The following is a 20,351-nucleotide window of genomic DNA, read 5'->3' as shown; positions in this document are numbered from 1 at the left end:
GACATTTTCCACAAAATGTTTTACTCCGGAAATGACAAAGTCAGAAAAAATGGAGTGCCTCTAATAATAAGACCTAGCATGGGCAGTTGGGAGCTATAATGTGGGGTCTTGACCAAATAATATCCATCAGAATTCTAAGAAAACCTGTCATTCAAGTCTATGCTCCAACTGCAGATGTTGAAGAAGATGGACAAGACACAGGTGACTGGAACATAAAAATAGGAAATAAAGCAAAAGCAAATGTTATGGAGAACATTGGTCAGAAAGAAAGTAGGTGAACACCTTTTAGAATGAAGCCAACAATCTACTGCAAATACATGCTTCAAGCAACTAAACCGATGACTGTACAAGTGAATATCACCAGACAGTTAAGTTAGAAATCAAATAGACTACATACAGTAAGTGAAAGCAGGAAAAATAAAGAAAAGACAGCAACAGTATACTGAAGGCCTATACAGAAGAGATAAAAGGATGATAGACTCTTTTGAAGAGGAATGCTATGGTAAAGAACTTGCAACTATTTCAAGCCACAGAGATTGAATCCGTCAAAATTCTAACAAGAATATGCTAACAAAGATGGAAAATAAAACAATGGCCCACAGACTGGAAACATTCAGCATATGTTCCAATCCCCAAGAAAGGAGATGCCATGGAGTGTAGTAATTATAGGACCATGGCTCTAATTTTGCATAAAAAATGATTTGATGATCAAGCTGTTGCTATAAAGGCTTTTGATCTTATATAGAGTGAGAAATGACTGATGTCCAAGCTGGATTCCAAATAGGCACTTCAGATGATATTGTAAAAATTTCTGGCTATTAGAGAGCACCAGTGAATTTCAGAAGATCAACCTATGCTTTATAGATTACACCAATGCCTTTATGCAGATCATGAGAAGCTGCAGGTTATTCTGAAAGAAATGGGAGTGTCTCAGTATTTAATTGTCCTGATGCATAACTTGTATTGTGGAGAAGCAGCTACTGTTAGAATATGGAGAGATATAATGGTTTTCTATAGGCAAAGGTGTCAAAGGTTAAATTTTATTTCCCTATCTGTTCAGTCTTTATACAGAACATATATGGAAAGCTGGGCTAGATTCAGATGGATTGAAAAATGATTGAAGAAACATCAATGATTCAAGATAATGCAGATGACACCATCTTACTGGCAGAAAGCAGCAATGACCTGAAATTACTGTTAGGGAAAGTGAAAGAATAAAGTGCCAAAGCAGGACTGTACTTGAACATAATGAAGACAAAAATCATGATTACAGGAAAAAGTACATCTTTAATGTTGAAAATAAAAAAACTGGAATTGTTAAAAGATTGTATCCCTTGATTCATTTATCAGTCCAAATGAAGGCCGCAGCCAAGAAATTACAAGACTGAGACTTGGAAGGGCAGTGATGAAGGAATTAGAAAAGATCATCAAGCATCAGGATGCGTCACTGGAGACCAAGATCATCCATATCTTGTATTTCACATCACCATGTATGGATGTCGAAGGTGGACAGTGAAAAAAACCAACAGGGAAAAAAGTGGTTCATTTGAGATGTGGTGCTGGAGGAAAGCTTTGCAGATACCCTGGACTGCCAGAAGAACAAGCGGGTCCTAAAGCAAATCAAGCTTGAACTTTCTGGAGGCAGAAATGAAAATGAAAAAAATAAAAATAAAAAAGGGGGAAAAGGGCTTTCATACTTTGGTATATTGTGAGAAGGCAAGATTCTCTGGAAAGGACAATAATGTTCAGATAGGTTGAAGGCAGCAAGAAAAGAAGAAGATCATATACATACAAGATACTGCAGATTGATTTGCTAAAAGGAAGCCACAGGCTTGAGTTTGCAAGAGCTGAACAGCACTGTTGAGGACATGACATTTTGGAAGCTGATACTTCATCCAACATTTCATTGTTTCCACGTGTCTGAGGAAGTGGATGTGTCCACGGATGCTGTCCTTCAAATATAATAGTCTTTAAGGTGCCACATGTTTTTGTCTTATTTCTTTGGATTTTGCCTATTATGCTCATTCATAGGGCTGCCATGAGCAGAAGGCAGCTCGAGGGCACGTAGCAACAAATGGATGCCAATGTGCAACCCTATGCCCACTTGCCTGGGGCAAGCTCTTGAAGGGTGCCAAGACTATTTTCTGTCTTTTTGCCTGTCTCTAATGCATTAATCAATCAGCCAGAGACAGAGAGATCCAATAGATATTTATTTTCGATTGAAAGCAAGCAGACACAAACTTCACTCACAGAAATATGTGGAGAAGCAGCGCCCCCCCCCCATACAAAAGTATACCTTTTTAGAAGGCAAACATGAAAGAAGGGCTAAGGGGGTTGGTTGGGAGGAGGAGAAAGGGGAGGAGGTTATGTAGGTGTCTGGACTGTGGACAATAATTCATTCTTCCCAGCTTCGTGTCAGATGCCCGGACTTCTTCAAGGACAAATTTCCAATTTACAAACACTTTAATTATAAAGTGAAAGAAACTCCAACGGACACCCCCTTCCTCCCTTGGTCATTCTTGCCTGCCTAAGCAAAACCTTAATATAACTGGTTTACACATTCATATAGCAAAGTTACAGAAAGCAAGATGGCTATGACTAGGCTAAGATATATATTTTATATGTATTAATTTGACCCCTTCACTCTATTGCAGTTTTACAACTGAACAGTAGAATATCTAGGATTCTATTGTAAAAAAAAAAAATTAGGTTCATTAACTGTTTCTCTTGTACTGAAGGACTCTAGCAATTATAAAGGAGACCCCGAAGTTCGCAAAATAATACAAATGGCTTTTCTTCTATATTCTCTCTGGTAATTCCGAATCACCAAGTACGGCCTGAGATTGGAGTATCTTTTGGGGCTCAGACACGCACGCATAAGGGGTTCTGCTAGACATGCCTGGTCTCCGAATGACCTAGTTTTCCACTCCAATGCAAAATCGGAACAGGGAGAGAAAGAGGGTCCACCACGGACACGGAAAAAGCCGGAGCGACGCCAACCCACTACAGTTAACAATCAGAGACAAAGGCGTCTTTCGATTTGTACCGGAAATTGCGCATGCGCAACAGCCCACGCTTTTCCCCCTCCCCCTTTCGGTGCCTCGCAAGTAAGAGGCAAACAGGAAGGGCTTCAGCAGCGTCCAGTCGCGTCTGGATGACGTAAGCGAAGCAGCTGTAAGGATCTCCTCCAGAGGAGGGATTCCCCGACTTCACAGGAAGGAGCGATTCTCGTTTTGTTGAGCAGGTAAGGGGGGGGGGGCTTGCCCTTCGCGCACCTGGTTTCCTCTATAAAACAAGGGGTTCCACGGCCGGGTCGAGAAATACCCCATCACCCCCCACAACCTCCCCATGTCTCCTCTGCCCTTTGGGTCCGCCCTATTTGGGGATGGGGAGCCCTGTTTGTCGTATTGGGGTTTCCTGCAGGGCTCGTGGTCGATTCTATATTTCCCGTGGAGAGATAGTCCAAATTGCAGGCTTCCGCCGAAACAGCTGCTAGAGAATTTCTAAATATTTTGGACTACCACTCCCATAGTCCCTTACTATTGATCATGCCAGTTGGGGCTACTGAGAACTGAAACTTAAAACATCCTGAAAGCCAGAGGTCCCCCCAATATTGACTTAAAACGAACTGGGAGTGGATTTGGTGGGACTGGATTGGGAGCTGTTGGTAAATGATGTGGCTCCTAGACTGGGGAATGAATTGCTTTCTGAGTTGCAGTCTGTTTCCAGTCTGTCTGATTTTAAGAAGGCAGTAAAACCATGTTTTCTTTAGACTGGCTTATGATGTTTAACCTGCCTTACTGTGTCATTTTAATGGCATCCTTTGTTGATTTTTTGATATACTTTATCTTAATGGTTTAATGGTGATTTTATGATTTTCTTTTAGCTAAATGTGGTTTTTATTCTTTTAAGAAGTTGTAAGCAGCCTTGCATATAGATGCTCATAGATCTGTTTCATGCCTCCCAGGTTCATCTGCAACCATGGCCCAATACAAAGGAGCTGCCAGCGAAGCTGGCCGGGCTCTCCAGCTGATGAAGAAGAGAGAGAGGCAGCGGGAACATATGGAACAGATGCGGCAGCGCATTGCTGAGGTGATGGGAAGCAGAAATCTTGGAAAGGGGTGGTTTGGAGGGAGGCAGCACTGCATGGTCAATTGTTAAATGTGGGGATCGATTCTTGAATGCCAGGAATGGGCAAGAAAAGAGTGGGGGGTGGGGGGTGGCCTTTTCTTTGCTACCAGGCTGTCAGAAAGAATAACCACAACAAAGCTTTGTTCATAGTTATAAAATACGTTTTGAAAGCGCTGTTTATGCATATTTTAACATGTTAGGAGTGCCTTTGACTTATTTTCTTGCTATTTCTGTACATTGTCATGTAGGGTAAGAAAACAAAAGCAAGCACTTGTAAATCAAACCAGTATTCTAACAAACATTGAAAGTGATATTAAAATGATTTACACAGTAGGCATCATGCTCCATACTAAGTTAACATTATGTGGAAGCCAAGCCTTAAGCCAAAACGAGTTTGTCTTCTCTCTATAGTAGCTGATGAGGCATGTGTTGTGATTCCCCACTGTTGGCACATGCACCTTGAAGCTAGCTCTTGACTTGTTTTTTTGTTAAATCACAAAAAGTGGTCAACGAGAGCAGATGGGTGGGAAGATATTGATATTGATATTGATATTGATATTATTATTATTATTATTATTATTATTATTATTATTATTATTATTAATAATAATAATAATAATAATAATAATAATAATAATAATAATAATAATAATAATAATAATAATAATAATAATAATAATAATAACCTGCATCTTGAACACTGAAAAAGATTCATATCCTTGAAGGAGATTGTATTATTATTATTATTATTATTATTATTATTATTATTATTATTATTATTATTATTATTATTATTATTATTATTATTAATAATAATAATAATAATAATAATAATAATAATAATAATAATAATAATAATAATAATAATAATAATAATAATAATAATAATAATAATAATAATAATACAATCTCCTTCAAGGATATGAATCTTTTTCAGTGTTCAAGATGCAGGTGGGCAGGAATCGTGGGTGATTTTGTCCAGAGCTTGCTCCAGGAATGCCTTCCTGTTTCTCTTTCCAAACCACTCTAGGAAAATGTCACCAGATTCCTAGATGTCTCATTCCACTTCCAGAGTCCTCTTACAATGTTTCATTTTTATGCTTCGTGTACCTGTATGGTACCATTCTTTTTGTCTTCTCAGTCACTTGACCTTCCTGTCTCCTTCAAAACTGCTATAAGATTCCAATGTATTCATGTTCCTCTTCTGTTGCTTTTCCTCTTGCAGTTTTGCTCTTAATGGTCCTATCAGAAACTGGCTGACTTCCTAAACTCTTTTGTCCCATCATATCTCTTCCTAAGAAGAAACTTTTCTGCCTGTCAGAATTTAACATCTTTTCTCCTCCCCTGCCTTAGAACTCAAACCTTGCCGTTCCTTATCTTTTTTCCCTGCTAATTACACTTAGCATGCCAAGATCACCTATGATACCTGTCACCTTCACATTGCCCAGTAGCTTTAAAATGAACTAAAGTTGAAATTGGTGACTTTCTAGCTGTTCCACTGACTGGAAGAAGTAAAATAGTCTCGGATGTACACTGACATAGGATGTGTTTTCCATCTCTAGCAAATAGGGCATTAACAGCAAGATTAGATTAGAAAAATCTTAGGCACTCAGGAAAAAGAGCGTGGGTGCCTTGAAACATAAAGTTAGATTGAACCTTGTTCTAGCAGGCCTCCATTAGCATAGCAGGACTTCTGCTTTTCTCTTCCCTACAGCCCTTTACACCAGCCAAAAAAACTATTTCAGATGGTTTCCCAACCTCTGGGACTGCTTCTGTAAATGCCCAAAGGTCTGCAGGGGGAGGAGCTGCCCCTCTTCTGTTAACAAGGATGAAAGCAGCTCCATCAGTGCTCCCAGTCTTTGGAATGCATTGCTTCAAGCAGCCAGGCTGGCCCCCTCCCTCTTGTCCTTCCATCCTTGGGCAAGGATCTTCCTTTGCCGGCAGACTTTGAAGCAATACGTAGGGGTTTCAGGAAGGCTTTTGTTACTGAATCTTGAGGTTATGTTTAACATATTTTAAATTTTGTTTTTAACCTTGCTTTTAGTATTAACTAATGTTTGTTTGTTTGTTTGTTTGTTTTGGTTTTTAATGATATTTCTCTAAATTGTTTGTAATTGTATAGTTTTAATTGGTGTGAGTCGCCTTGGGTTCCCTAGGGGGAGAAAGGCAACAAACCAACAAACCTGTCAGATCCTGACCTATGAAATGTAATCCTGCCCCGAGATAGATCCTTGTTGTTACCTTGAACTGAGGAGTGTTACTTTGCAGCCTGAGTGAATGCCAAACGCATTCCTTTTGAGCCCACATGTGGAGCAAGAGAGAAGGTAACCTCTACATCTCTCACCTACTTCAGAGCCCAACCTTTGCCGTGGCAAGTAGGATGCCAGTGTGTGGCCCGTTTGAAATAGGGTGTCAAAAAAGGGTAGGGATAGAACAGTCACAGCGACCTTTTCTTTCACTGCACCGGAGCATTTTAAATCAGGCATCTGCCTAATTCTATAATTCTAAGCACACTAAAAAGGAAAGCCGGTTTCTTTAAGCAACAGTAACACTCAAATTTCACGTACATGTTTAGTGTCAGGAAACAGGTGAGTTCTTTGCTGACAAATGCCTCGTCCAAGATGTCTAATAGAAGTGTCCATTTGTACCAGCGATTCACAGCAATTTCTCTTTTCCTGTCTTCACTTAGATCCATTCACAGGTATTGCCTTTCTCTTCATTCGGGACCTGGGTGATCATTTTCTTCTTCTGGAAAACGTAGACTTAAAGACTGCTTCCTTCCTTTCCCTATATTTCTATGATTGGCTGTATAACCCTTAATAATGATAACCTTCTAAGTCTTAATAATTTCCCCCCTCTAGGCCTTAACCATGACAAGCTCCTTTTCTGATAAATTCCCACTCACCTTGCTTGCTCCCCTGCATTCCTTGTTAGTATACAAAAGTATTGTCTATAATTGCTTGAAAGATGGGTGCCCTCCTGTTGTCTTGGGTCTTGTTCTGCAAGGACTTGTTTCTTCCAAAGATGAGCACAGATCCTCCTGCTTGGTTGTTTTATCCTCTGGGCTTGTACTGCCAATCCTATAGATGGTAGTGGAAAGGCCACTGGGCTGAATGGTCAGGATGGTGCCCGAAGTGTTCCCTCCAGTTTGCATAAACTGCATTTCATCGTGGCTGTTGGTCCTTCGTCATGGGACGTGACTTCTGGTGATCGAAGAAGCGGGATTCCTGCTGGCAAGATCTTCTGCATTAGCCACATGGTTTTCTTCGTGATGTGTTCGTCTCCAACAGAACCTCTTTCCTTGATAAGAAGGAGATCTGTACATCTTTTTTTTTTAAGATGGAAACATGTAAAAAATGTACGTAATCTGCCCCAGTCTTTGGGTTAAACTGGATTGTAAGTCTAAATGCCCTTCTCCTGGCCCTGCTGGTGGGAGAAGTTTCATCAGCAGATGGACAGTGCTGGATCTTCCCCAAAGAGTGTGGGTGCTTATTTTCACCACGGGGAAGGCGAGATGAGAACTGAGGTGAAGTTTTCCTCGGTGCCTCCTTACCCTTGATTTCTCCTCTGCTTGGGATAGTTACACATTTCTCTAGAATTAGTCCAAGGAGGTTGGGTTGAAGACTGGCTTTCAGCTCCATATGGGAAACATGATATGCTCCCTTTTTCCTCTGGCAGGAGAACATCATGAAGTCAAACATTGACAAGAAGTTTTCTGCCCATTACGATGCCGTGGAAGCAGAGCTAAAATCCAGCACTGTTGGTGAGTGAGTGCATGAGTAAATGAGATGGAAAGAGAGATGTCTTGATCTCTGTCCCTCAACTTGGAAGAATGGGTCCCATTATCCAGCTTTTATCTGGGCATTTGCATCAAGAGGCCTTCTTTCCTGTTTTCTTCTGATAGGCCTGGTGACCCTCAATGACATGAAGGCCAAGCAAGAGGCTCTGGTAAAGGAACGGGAGAAGCAGCTGGCAAAGAAGGAACAGTCCAAAGAGCTACAACTGTGAGTTGTGGGCTGTGTGGTAGACACACATTCTGGGCATGCTGAGTTAGGTGTCTTTCTTTTACTGGATGAATTTTGTTCTTTGTTTTGAGGAGAGCTGGGCCTAAGAATGTAAGTGGTGAACTCACATAATATGTGAACACACAGTCTCTTGGTGACATTGATTGGCCTAGGTTCACAACAACCAAAAGAATGGGCTGCTTTCCAGGGCATATACAGTAATTAATTTTGGGGAATCATTACCTAATGAATCAAGTGGAGCAACAAAGAGTCTTAACGCTTCTTGAAGACTAACACATTATATTTGGCCTCAGACTTTGTGGGCTGTGGTAGCCCATTTCAGCAGATGCACTTCATTAGAATTTGGCTACATTCTACAAAAGCTTATGCTATTGTAATATACTTAGGCTTTAAGGTGCCATGAGACTATATGTGGTTTTTGGTGCAATAAATTAACATGGTTATCCCCCCCTCCTATCCAGAATTAAGTAAATAAAAGCAAACTGCTTGCACTTTAAGAAGATGTTGCTAACAAATAGAGGACAGGGTGAGATGGGTCCTGTCAGCTGGCAAGGTGGAACCTCCATCTTTTGAGGCACTATATCTCTCAATACTGAAGGCTGGAATCAACCAGAGGGGGTGGTTATTCTTTTTCCTGCCCTTTCATTTGAGAATCTTGCAATGGTATACAAGGATGTCGGATAAGGTGTGCCTTTGGTCTGATCCAGCAGGTCTCTTATGTCCCGTCAGTCACATAGGCATGAGGGAGCCTTAAGTGTGCTGCTTTTGCCTTGGTTTCCCTTGTAAATGCCTCTAATGCATGGTATGCTAAGACATCTTGTCTCTCATATTGGACGTGGTAATTCCGTTGTTGTGTTGTTGTTTTTTCTTAAATATATTGGGATAGTTTATTTCCCCTGGTCTAAGCTTTGCATGGCTGATGGCGCTGACTCTGGTTGTTCCCTCCCAGGAAACTGGAGCGGATGCGAGAGCGGGAACGCAAACAGGAGCAGAAGCGTAAGATCTCCAGCTTATCTTTCACTCTGGATGAGGAGGAGGAGGAAGAAGAGGGCGCTGAGGAAGAGGATGAGGAGGCAGAGTTGGAGCGGGAAGGTAAGGAACAGAAGCCTGGATGTTTGCAGGTGGAGAATGAGGCTTCACTAAGCCTGAGGAGATTATGATGAAGATGTTAATGATGATATTGATATGGAGTAGGACAATGGAAGACAGAAAGATGGCTGTCAAGTTAAGGCAGTGGAGTTCTGTGATTAGTGTGTCCCTCATACTTTCTTTTCCCCCACCTCCCTCAGAACAGCCTCCCAAGAAGAAGAAACTAGGGAAGAACCCAGATGTAGACACCAGCTTCTTGCCTGACCGTGACCGTGAGGTGAGGTACTCCCCTACCCTCCATTCAGAGCCAGGGTGACATAATGGTGAGAGGGTTCAATGGGAATCCTGAAAAGTCCAGCCCCAAGTCTCCACTTAACCCTAAATCTCACAGGGTTATCTCAGGCCAGTGCTCTCTTTTTTTCAGACTGACGGGGCTCTTGTGAAGAAAAAGGGGGAGCGGTTAATGGGAGGAAAGATCAGATAAAAATGTGGTGACTAAATGAGAGGTACTCACAAGAGAACCCTTGTGTGGCTGCATCCTCTCCCCTTGCGGACCGCTAGTTTTTGCTGTGAGGCAGGAAGCTCAGACTGTTTTCTGCCTCCACCCTCTCCTCTTTTCAGGAGGAAGAAAACCGCCTGCGGGAAGAGCTTCGTCAGGAGTGGGAGGCCAAACAGGAGAAAATCAAGAGTGAGTGGGGAAATGGGATGTCCGCCTGGCAGGCCTTCAGGGGCAGGAGAGTGAGCTCTCCAGACAGGTTCTGGGGGGTCAACAGGTCATTCGTAATTAAAGATGTCTTGAGTCTGTCTCTTTCTCCCTTCCCCGCCTCACCCAAAATCTCCATCTAGGTGAAGAAATTGAAATCACTTTCAGCTACTGGGATGGCTCTGGACACCGTCGAACTGTGAAGGTGAGATTTGCTCCCTGCTAGAACCTGTGCCGCCACCGCCTTGCGCCTGTCCCGGTTGGGTTCCCCTCTCTCCCAATTAAAGACTACATTGGTTGTTTGTCTTCTTAAGAAATACAGTGGTGCCTCGCATAGCGATCTCTTCGTTTTACGACGAAATCGCTTTGCGACGAACTTTTTGCGATTGCAAAAGCGATCGCTCTGCGATGTTCCCTATGGGGGAATTTTGCTTTGCAATGATCGGTCCCCTGCTTCGGGCACCGATCATCATAAAGTGATGATCTTTTAACAGCTGATTGGCAGTTTCAAAATGGCCGCAGGGTAAACAAAATGGCCACCCGCTGTGTTTAGGGACAGATTCCTCACTTTAGAGGCACCGAAAATGGCGGCGCTATGGAGAATCTTCACTTAAAGGTGAGTTTTCAGCCCATAGGAATGCATTGAAGAGGTTTCAGTGCGTTTCTATGGGCTTTTTAATATCGCATAGCAACGTTTTTGTTCTGCAGCGATTTCTGTGGAACGAATTAACGTCGCTATGTGAGGCACCATTGTAGTTATTATATCTTGTTTATATGTGGGATTCTGCCTGGTCTTCCATCTGAGAAACTGATGCAGCCCAAATTTGTTCAGCTTCAGTAGATCCGGAAGAAACATCTTTAATATTTTCTACAACAAAATGGAGCTTTGGGGCATTTTGAAGCTGAACAAGTTTTATTTGGCATAAGCTTTCATGGAATGCAGGCTGCATATTCTCAGTCCATGAAAGTTTATCCTATATTTTAAAAAAACTCTTACCATTTTTGAGGAGCCACTAGGCTCCTTGCTGGTTTTGGTGCAACTCGGCTACCCCTGTGGAAATGAGTCCTATGTCTTCACACCTTCCAGAAGGAAAATTGCAACCCAAAATGTACATGATCTCACCCTGAACCCACAGACATAGACACTAAAACCTGTTCATGTAAAACTAAAGGAGGGACATGCCTTTCAGAGCATTTCTGTGGCCTCCAGAGATTCCCAAAGGGAAGTAAATGCTTCCCTTCCTCTTATGAGAGAATCACAGGTCAAGGGGCCATGATTCCTGAGTCAAAACAACTCTACTTTCCCAAAAGTGTCTCCCTATTTTTAAGAAAAGGATTTGAAATCCTTCCAGACATGGAACCATGTTGAGGGGCTGATCCAACCTCTGTAGAGTCTTGGGGTCGGGATCCTCCCCTCTGCTTCACTGAAGCTTTAGTCCAGGATGGACACATTTCAGGGTTGGGGACAACCCTCCATGGGCTATACAGACTGCCTCCCCACAAAAAAAAGAAGCAAGCAAGAAGCTGGTTCTGGCTGGGAATCCACTTCCAGTTTTGAAAAATGAGTCTCTAGGGCTGTTAACATGGCATGGGGGTGGGGGCTTTGACCTGTGTAAAGCTAAGCTGCCTGGACGCATCTGTAAACATATAAACATCCCCCCTCTCTCTTTTTTTATTTTTTTATATATTTTTTTGCTAGAAAGGGGATCAGGGGAGGACTGGGAGGGGGTCAAAAATAGCCCCAATGGTGCAACTTGTGGCCCCTCTGAGAACTTTGCCCACTTCTTCTTTAATTTAATTAAATGTTCTCTCATTTAAAACTGAAGCTCTGAATGTTATTTGTTTAAAAAATACTCCACACTCTGCAGAAGAGGGAGAGGGTGTGAGAGACAGAGTAACTACACCAGTGCTTCAGAGTCTTCAGAACAATGTCCCTACTCCTCAGTGCTCTCCAAGTGTGGTGGACTACAAGCCCCATTTATCTCCAACCAATATGGTTCTACAGCTGGTGGATGATGACAGTTGTAGTGGGACTCAAGAATTGGAGTGTTCCAGAAGCCAAAATGTCAAGGGATGGTCAACGGGGCACCAGATACCCTGCCTTGAACTGCTTGGCGTAATAGACAGAGAGACAGATACATTGACTGATTATTGAGGCACACAATAAAGATCTCTCAGCACAAATGAGGAATCTGCAAGCTATATCTTTGGTCTGAGTTTCTGCAAGGAAAACAAATCCATTCCAGGCTGACTCCTGTTTCCCCCGCAGTGCAGATGAAAAAGGGCAACACCATTCAGCAGTTTCTACAGAAGGCCCTGGAGATCTTGCGTAAGGACTTCAGCGAACTCCGGTAAAGGCCTTGGCAGAGTGGGGTGTGCTCTCCTGGGGATGGGAGGGAGGCTGTGGACGGGGCTGCCTTGGCTGCACAGCTGCCTCCTTTTTCCTATTGTCAGCTCAGAGTGGTGGTAGTCAGGGTTCACCCTCCAAAGCCTCCCAGGCCCTCCTGAACCCTGAAATCCCAAAACACCCTGGGGAGGGGGAGGAAATGGCCACCAATAATGCAGATTTCACCCCCCCTGCCAAAACCTCTGGAATGTATGATCTGTGCTGCACACCCAGTCCCTCCTGCAGGGCAAGTTTAGGCTTTAAAGTCCTTTTTTTAAAAGTTGGAATTGACTGCTATTCATTCTCTGATTTAAAAATAAAGCCCCTTTACGACCTAGAACAGGGCAGCAGAAGAACAAAAGTGGGTGTGCAGTACAAATCCTTTCAGGGAGTCTAATTTTTAATTTTGATTCCAGATTTCCCCCCACCCCACCCCAGGACATTGGAGGCTTCCAAGTTTTTGGTGCCCATTATTTCCCCAGAGGGTAAAGGGGTGTGTGGGGAGGGGATGTTCAGTCCTTGGATGTTGCTCACGTCTGCTTTAGAGCACGAGGTCTTTGTGTTTGAGTGAGTTTTGAAGCCAGTCCTCTGTAACCTTATGCAAAGTCTCTCTTTCAGCCTCAGGTGCTTGTCTGGAAAATAAGAATGATTCATTAACACATAAGGTCATAGGACACACATAAGAGTCTTATCAGCTCTGTGGGGCTGTGGATAGTTAAATGAGCCAGAAGATTGTCCTATTGAAAACAACGGTGCATAAATATGCATAAGAGGGGAGTAAATATCTTCCTGCATAGTTGGGCAGAGACAATACCTACATGTGCAATGGGCTGTTGCCATAAGTGTAAAAAAATGGGGGGGAAGAGGGTTTTGGCTCTAAGAGGGTTCTCTGCATCCCGTTCTCTTCCCTGTGATCTTCAGTGAGCATGAGCGAGACAGACTTGTAATGAGATCCATATACATGAACAGTAAAACAAATGCTATGGAACTGAGGGCAGTTACAGACCAAATTTCAGTGTGGGTTTCTGGATGATGAGAATGAGACTTGAAGAAGGAGAGTGTTGCCAGGCTTTAAGTCCAGGCTCTAAACTTCTTTTACATCCTGCAGGTCAGCTGGTGTGGAGCAGCTTATGTATATCAAGGAGGATCTCATCATCCCACATGTGAGTGGAGGTTCCCTGTACTCCTCTGTTCTCCCCATCTTGTGTGCTGTACAGTAGGGCAAGGATGTCAAACAGATGTTCTCCATCTTTGTCCCGTGGGTTGGGGCCAGGGAACTCAGAACCTACTTGCATCCAGAGTCTTGGGGAGGAAGGGGATGCAGCTGGACACTCAGCAGTCCCAAAGAAAGGCTGAAATTAAAGAGAGAGGAAGTGATCCAGGGGAAGCCTTCCCTGTCTTCTCTTCAGCAGAGCTATTAGAGAAAGCGAGGAAACAGATGTCGGGGTTATCCTGAAAAACAGCAAACCATCAGGTTGTGTCGGTTTTTTTTAACCAGATATTTTTTTTACTGCCGAGAGTGCTATAAGGATTGAAAGGGGACACATGGAAAGGTTCTGGGCACTGCTGTCTAGACGCTGCTGGCCAGGATTTATGTCTGCCCTGATGGGGAGCATATAAACTCCCAGCCCCGTTGGTGGAGAAAAGGAGCAGAGGATGTCTTGGAACAGTTCTTACCAGCTTAGCAACCAGAGCAGGCAATGGTACTAAATATAGATAAGTGGACACTATTGCATGCGTATGCATACAAATGTAGGTATATAGCCACAGTCTATATCCAGTGGCTGTTGGTAACCATCATAGCTGATAGAACAGGAGATGCAACACAGGTAGGTGGAGCTGGTTGACAGGCAGAGATTGGGCCCACCGTGGGTATTCATGACAGACAGAGAGAACCTTTCATGCAGCAGGAGAGAACCCAGGTGAGGCCCTGATCCCTTCCTCTAGAAAGGAGACAGGCAGGAGTGGACTGGTTGGAGGCCGGGTTGAAGGCAGGGCGCTGTCTAATGGACCTGATGAGCAAACCTCCACAGAGAGAGTGGATCCGAGAGGCGTAGACAGAAGAAAGCTGTTATGCTCCATAGCCCCTGAAAAGTGGGCTGTCAACAAGGAAAGAGGGAGATATATTTTGGACAGAGGCTTGGGTTGCTTAAGCTTGCCTTCTGGCCTAATGAAAGTCCAAGCCCAGGTTGCTGAGGGAGGGGCGGGCCCTTCCCTGCACACACACCACGGCCCTCTGCACCTCCCCCCCATTGAGAAGCATATTTTAAAGGGAAGAGAGCGCAAGGTCCGTCCCCACCCCACCCCTGGCTAAAAAGAAGAATTTTGCCCACCCTTGTTGAGCACGAAACCAAACCCAAAGTATCAGCCCCTTCTGAGAGTGGTTGCTCTTGTTTCGAAACCTACTGTAGCAGCCGCCGTCTGCTGCTGGTGCGGTGGGTCTCTTGCAGGGGTGAGCAACTCAGGGTGGGGGAGGTTCAGGGGCCATATTTCTGCCCCCGGGGTCCTCTGTGGAAAAATGGAGGTGCGGGAAGGAAAAATCAAAATCCAAAAGCAGCTAGGAGTTCACTTTGGTTTTTGAAAGTGGTCAATTTTGGTGTGGGAGGATTGCAGGAGAGCTCTACAACCTATCTAGAAGTGATCTGCCGTTCCTCATGGCTTCCAGGAACACCCATTCACTTTTTTGCTGGGGAAACCCGCTTTATTGATGGAGGAAGGAGGTGGATTGCTGGGGAGTCTAATAAGGAGAAGGACCACAAAAACAGGGAGACCTTTGAGGCACCAGGGCCACATTTTCCCCACCTTTGGTCTATGGGCTCGCTTCCTCCTCCAGGAATATTTGTGTGTCCTTTTTTCCCTGAAACCCTTTTTTGCTTCCTGTCTGTCTAGCACCATAGCTTTTATGACTTCATCGTCACCAAGGCTCGGGGGAAAAGCGGTGAGTCTCCCGTGCCCTGTCTCTCCTTTTCAGCCCCTTGCCTTCCTTTGGTTCAAAGCCTTCCTGAAGGGCTGGGAGGGTTTTGGAGGTCGGTGATAGACAGAATCCGAATGGGCAGTATTCTCATGTTGGCAGGAGAGAGGAGATTTGCTTCGTGGAGGGGGTGAGGAGAAAACAGAAAGGGTATTATTGAAAGTATAGAAAAAGCTGGGGGGGGTGCAATTTGCAGGGCTTCTTCAGCACGTAACATAAGGGCACCGAAGGATTTGCGCAACTGTCCCTTAGCTGGTGCTCTTTAGATATTTTGGACTATAACACCCATGACTCCTAGTTCCCTGAGAAGATGGAGGATTGTGGGTGTTGTAGTCTGTCACATCTGGAGCATACTCAGTAGAAAGAGGCTAGTGAACTGATCATGAGCATGGTGGAAAAAGGGGAGGATGCAGAAGGTACAGTGATTGTGCTATGGGGATAATGGAACACCGCTGAATATTAGAAAAGATGATTTAGATGGTGGGGGGAGGGGCACCACACTTGGAAGTCTGTATTCATGCTCTCGTGGTCTCCCCAATCCAGGGCCACTCTTCAATTTTGACGTGCATGACGATGTTCGGCTTCTGAGCGACGCAACGGTGGAGAAAGATGAGGTAAAGGGAAGATGGCCAGGAGGAGGACTCAGACAGAGACTCTGGGCTCTGCAAGCCTTTCTTCTGAAAGCAGCCCCCCCCCCTGACCTGTAAAGGAGCTTTCCCCCAGAACTTGGTGAAGAAGCTGCTTTTTGGGCCTACATCTCATGGAATCGCCCAGCCAGCCTGGCTGGTGGAAGATTTCTGGCAATGCAGACCAAAAAAGACCATTTTCCATATTCTGGTATTGTATCCTGGCAGCCAACTGTCTTCCCTCCCTCTTCTCCCAGTTAATCCTCCTCAATAGGAACAAATTTTGTTTTGAACAGTCTGAGGAGAGCCTCGAGTCTCCCCAGCCCCTCCTCTGGTGATAGCTGTCTTGTTCCTTCCCCCCCAGTCCCATGCCGGCAAAGTTGTGCTTCGCAGCTGGTACGAGAAGAACAAGCACATTTTCCCCGCCAGCCGATGGGAGCCCTACGACCCGGAGAAGAAATGGGACAAGTATACGGTAAAAGGAATGGAGGGTGATGGCCGGGCAGGTCTGGAGAAGGAGATGCCCAGGTGGCAGGGCTGCCATGGGGACCCCCGTCCTCTCCAAAACTTTAGGAACATCCAAAGGTTCATCTTGAAAATTCAGATTCATGCTAATCCATTATTTATTCATGTACCACTTTGTTTATTTCTGGCAAAGATGTCTAGGCGGCCTCTTAGGGCAGTAGTTGTCTGGGGCAGCTCCCAGGCAAACCAAACTGCATGATGCTTTTTTTTTTCTCTCTTAAAGAAGAAACTCGTAAACTAAAATACAGGGTGTGGAGCTAAAACAAGGTCAAAGGCCCGATTCCGTAATTCAGCCGATATCAGCAAAGGAGGCTGCCTCCCTTAGGCGGGCCGTGGCTTTCTTTGCATGGGGAAAGGGGACAAGGGAGGGAAGCCGCCTCCATCAGGGCTGGCAGGAGCCCCTGGAGAGGATGGCCACAAGGAGGAAAGGAACACACACACACACATACACACACTGTTCTGATCAGAACCGGTAGGGGGGGATCCCCTTTCCCTCTGGAAGATAATAGGGGAGTAGGCACCTGGATTCTCTGAAGGCCAGAGCATCCCAACCCCCCAACCCCCTTCACTGTATCTGGAACCATTGAAACAGCAGCCCCCATTCCCCCTGGGTGCTCAAAATGCTTCACATCTTTATGTGTTACCTTGTAATCCTGCAAAGTCAGGGAGTTCAGCATCCGGAGGGTTTTCACAGGCCACTTTTCCTGTTCTAGGGGGTTGTTCCCATTCTAAATTATGCAGTAATGCAATAACACTGAAGCCTAATTATACAATATATATTTCTGTCAGAGGGCTACGTTGTGGATTTTTTTAAAAATTTATTGATTTAGAAATTAGACTTAATTTATGCAGCAGCCATTTGGTGACGACTTGGCCTGCTGCCATGCAGGAGAGGTTCATATGTCTGGGTCAAAGGAAGAAAAGGGGCCTTCCCCCCCCCCGCTTCAAGTGAAATAATATCAACAGCATGTATATAGCCTCCTTATAGAAAATTATGCAGCACAAACAGGTGCTGCAGAGTGACATTGGTACATACAGCAGGCTCCAGCCGTCAAATACAGTAGCGTTGGCGGGTGCAGCCTCATGGGCATTGTTGTTATTCTTACCTGAGAAAGGAAGGAAGCAACACCAGCGCTTGCAGCTCTCTCAAATAAACACCCTTCTGTTTTTGTTCATTTAAAAGTATTACATATCCCACTTCCCCAAAAAGGGAGGTTGATTGCAACCATTTTTGGATGGGGGAATTATTTTTGAAAAATATACTGCCACTAACCAGCTCCAGCAGAACTCATAGCACTTCATAGCAGGAGGGTGATACCATAGCTGGAAGGGTTGGGGGTTAGGTTGGTTCTGACAATGCTTCCGGAAGAAATGAAAGCGCACGCTCGGCTTTGACAAGAAGATCGTTCCACAGCCTCAGAAGCCAGCACCTCGTCACCACTTTCCCTTGCCACCCATGGCATCAGTACTCTGGAGCAAAGCCCAGCTGGCACATTATGGAAGGGATGGGTCTTCAGAGCGAGGGGGGCAGAGGGAGGAAACAGGTTGGCAAACACAAGGGGGACCTCTAAGGAAACAGGTACAGGAGACAGAGCAGGCTGACTGTTGCTTTCAGGTCTGGCTCGTGGTTTCCAGATGCTCTCCTGTCTGACAGACATTTAAAACAGGAGGAGTTTGTATTGTATGGTTGGAGCTTTTTGAGACAACGCTTGTGCGTTCCACTACCCCAATATTTCACAGTATTGAAGTGGGGGAGGAGAAACAACGGAAGGGCATTTTAATGCCAGACCAACCCACATAATTAGATATCATAACTTGGGAGTACGGAATACAATGGTTGCAGGGACACAGAGACTTGCCAGTTTGGATGGGAGGATTGTTGGGACCATCCAGGATGGGTATATGATGGTGCTTAAACAGTGTAATCAGTGAGTCGTTTCTCACTTTTTTTAAAAGCTCAAAACAACCCAGAACGAAGCCTTAGAGGCTGTGAGTTTCCGTAGAGTAACATTGTTCATTATTGTTTTGTGTGCTGCCGTAGAGCTTTCAACTGAAGGGCAACAGCTTAGGGCTCTGTCAAATAAATAAGAAAGAGAGGGCTGCTCAACCCTTTCTCTCCTTGTTTGTTCGCTCAAGAGGATTTGCTTTTTAAATTCTTCCTCTGGTCTGTCAAGGAAAGTAGGGTAGGTAGGTGGATGGCCGAAGGAAAATGGGTTAAATCACTGCTGCTACCCTCCTGAAACTTAGTGGCAGCTTTATGTTTAAAGCAAGCAGTATTGGCCAAGAAATCGGCTGAATGACGCTCGGTGTCTCTCTCAGTTCTGTGGTTCTAGTAATGCATGTAATATGTAGCTTGGCCCCAAAGCCTCCAGAGCCATTGCTCATGTCTTCTGTATGGCATCCTGCCCCCCCCCCCCCGTGCAGGAAATGGCACTCTGTGATCGCCCTCTTGAAAGATGGAAGTAACAGAGAAAATATTCAGATTCAGCGTCTCCCTTTCACAGCTTTATCCAGCGGATGACTTGGAATTCCTCTTTGATTACACCAGGCCCCATGATCTGTTTTTCTGCTGTTTCCCTCCCACCCAGTCTGCAACCAAAAATGATGATTCCCCCCAGCCCGCAAACCCCTAACTTGGTCCATCAGTGCATTTTCTTCCTTGTGTTTATAATTGTGGTTTGTGAGGTCATTTACATTATTATTTATTTAATGAACGAGTCAGCCTTTTGCTGCTCTTTAATCATCCTAAGCACACATTAAGTGGCACTGGTTTGAACTGTATGAGGAGGGCCTAACCTAGATCCGGAGAGCATCATTCCCTGTTTATTCAGACTGGACAGGATATAATGTCAAGGAGGTCCAGTGGGGAATCGAATTCCCAGTCTCTGGCTCTGCAGCCTGATGTCTAAACAGGATGCTTGGTACTTTCTGATGGAACTATGACAACTTGGGGCAAGAAGGACTCACACTTTTTTTCCCCCTTCCCACAGATCCGCTGAACTATCTGTGACATATGTGGCTCCAGGATGCCTCCCTGTTCCTGCTGGTGATCTCCTTTTTAGCCAAGTCCAACATTCACCCCAGACTCTGCAGCTGTACTGTCTTCCTCATGGTGTTGACATTTGGTGAAATAAATGTTCCAGTTTCCCAAACTTGATGGATCTTGTTTTGCTGTGTGGTCCACAGGCTGTCGTACCTCTTGCTCCAATACAGAATCCATTGAGTTGGAAGTTAAGTGGACGCATGCTGTACTGCTGGCATCTGCTTTTAGACTTTGACTTTAGTTTTACAGTGTAGATGAAAATAGCATATAGCTTGAGCATGTGCAGAGTGTCTAAGTTTAGTTGTTAAGTAACCGCAGCTTCCTGTCACACAAGTGGATTTCAGATAATGCCTTCTGGATTCATTTAAGTTCTCCTGTGTCTCTCATTTTAGAAACAGAACATTGTGTGCGGTTCAGTTCAAAATGTCACAGATGGCCAGGCAATCTATAAAAAGCCAAAAGGCCTGGTTTGATTTCTGGCACTTCTGAATAGCTCTGACATAGTCAGATCTGCTAATTTCCCATCTTCTAGCGAGCTCTCCTGACGCTTATGATAATCATGCAAATAAGTCAACAGTGGTGAAAACATTTATGCTAACCTTACTCCTGCTTGTAAAGATTAATTGTCCATTACGTAGTGATGGTGGAGGAGGAACCAAATATTTTCAAACTAGAGATGGGCAGAAACTGCTAGTTCAGCAGTTTCTGCTGATTCATTTATCAGCTTAACAGGTTGCGGCGTTTCCCAGCCCCGCCTCCTCTGGTGGATGCCCATTAAGAGGCAGGGCAGGGAAGCCTGGGCATGGCCTCCACGTGGGTGACCACTGGAGGAGGCAGGACCGGGAAGTGCTG

The 20,351-nt window shown here is 44.6% G+C and overlaps 1 protein-coding gene across 1 annotated transcript; it reads left to right on the top strand.

Moving 5' to 3' along the window:
• The first annotated feature begins 2,835 nt into the window (after window positions 1-2,835).
• Window positions 2,836-19,608, top strand: FAM50A (family with sequence similarity 50 member A). The gene is made up of 14 exons (XM_072991420.2): window positions 2,836-3,244; window positions 3,968-4,092; window positions 7,810-7,894; window positions 8,036-8,135; window positions 9,106-9,248; window positions 9,446-9,522; window positions 9,867-9,933; window positions 10,092-10,153; window positions 12,223-12,299; window positions 13,443-13,497; window positions 15,224-15,272; window positions 15,849-15,919; window positions 16,296-16,406; window positions 19,447-19,608. The coding sequence occupies exons 2-14, from the start codon at window positions 3,982-3,984 to the stop codon at window positions 19,453-19,455; spliced, it is 1,017 nt and encodes a 338-aa protein (XP_072847521.2). The 5' UTR covers window positions 2,836-3,244; window positions 3,968-3,981; the 3' UTR covers window positions 19,456-19,608.
• The last annotated feature ends 743 nt before the right edge of the window (window positions 19,609-20,351 follow it).

The sequence above is a fragment of the Pogona vitticeps genome, chromosome 2 (genome assembly GCF_051106095.1).
Source record: "Pogona vitticeps strain Pit_001003342236 chromosome 2, PviZW2.1, whole genome shotgun sequence".
Taxonomy (NCBI): Eukaryota; Metazoa; Chordata; class Lepidosauria; order Squamata; family Agamidae; genus Pogona; species Pogona vitticeps.
The sequence above is the reverse complement of the archived record's forward strand: the minus strand, read 5'-3'. Positions and strand labels throughout refer to the sequence as shown.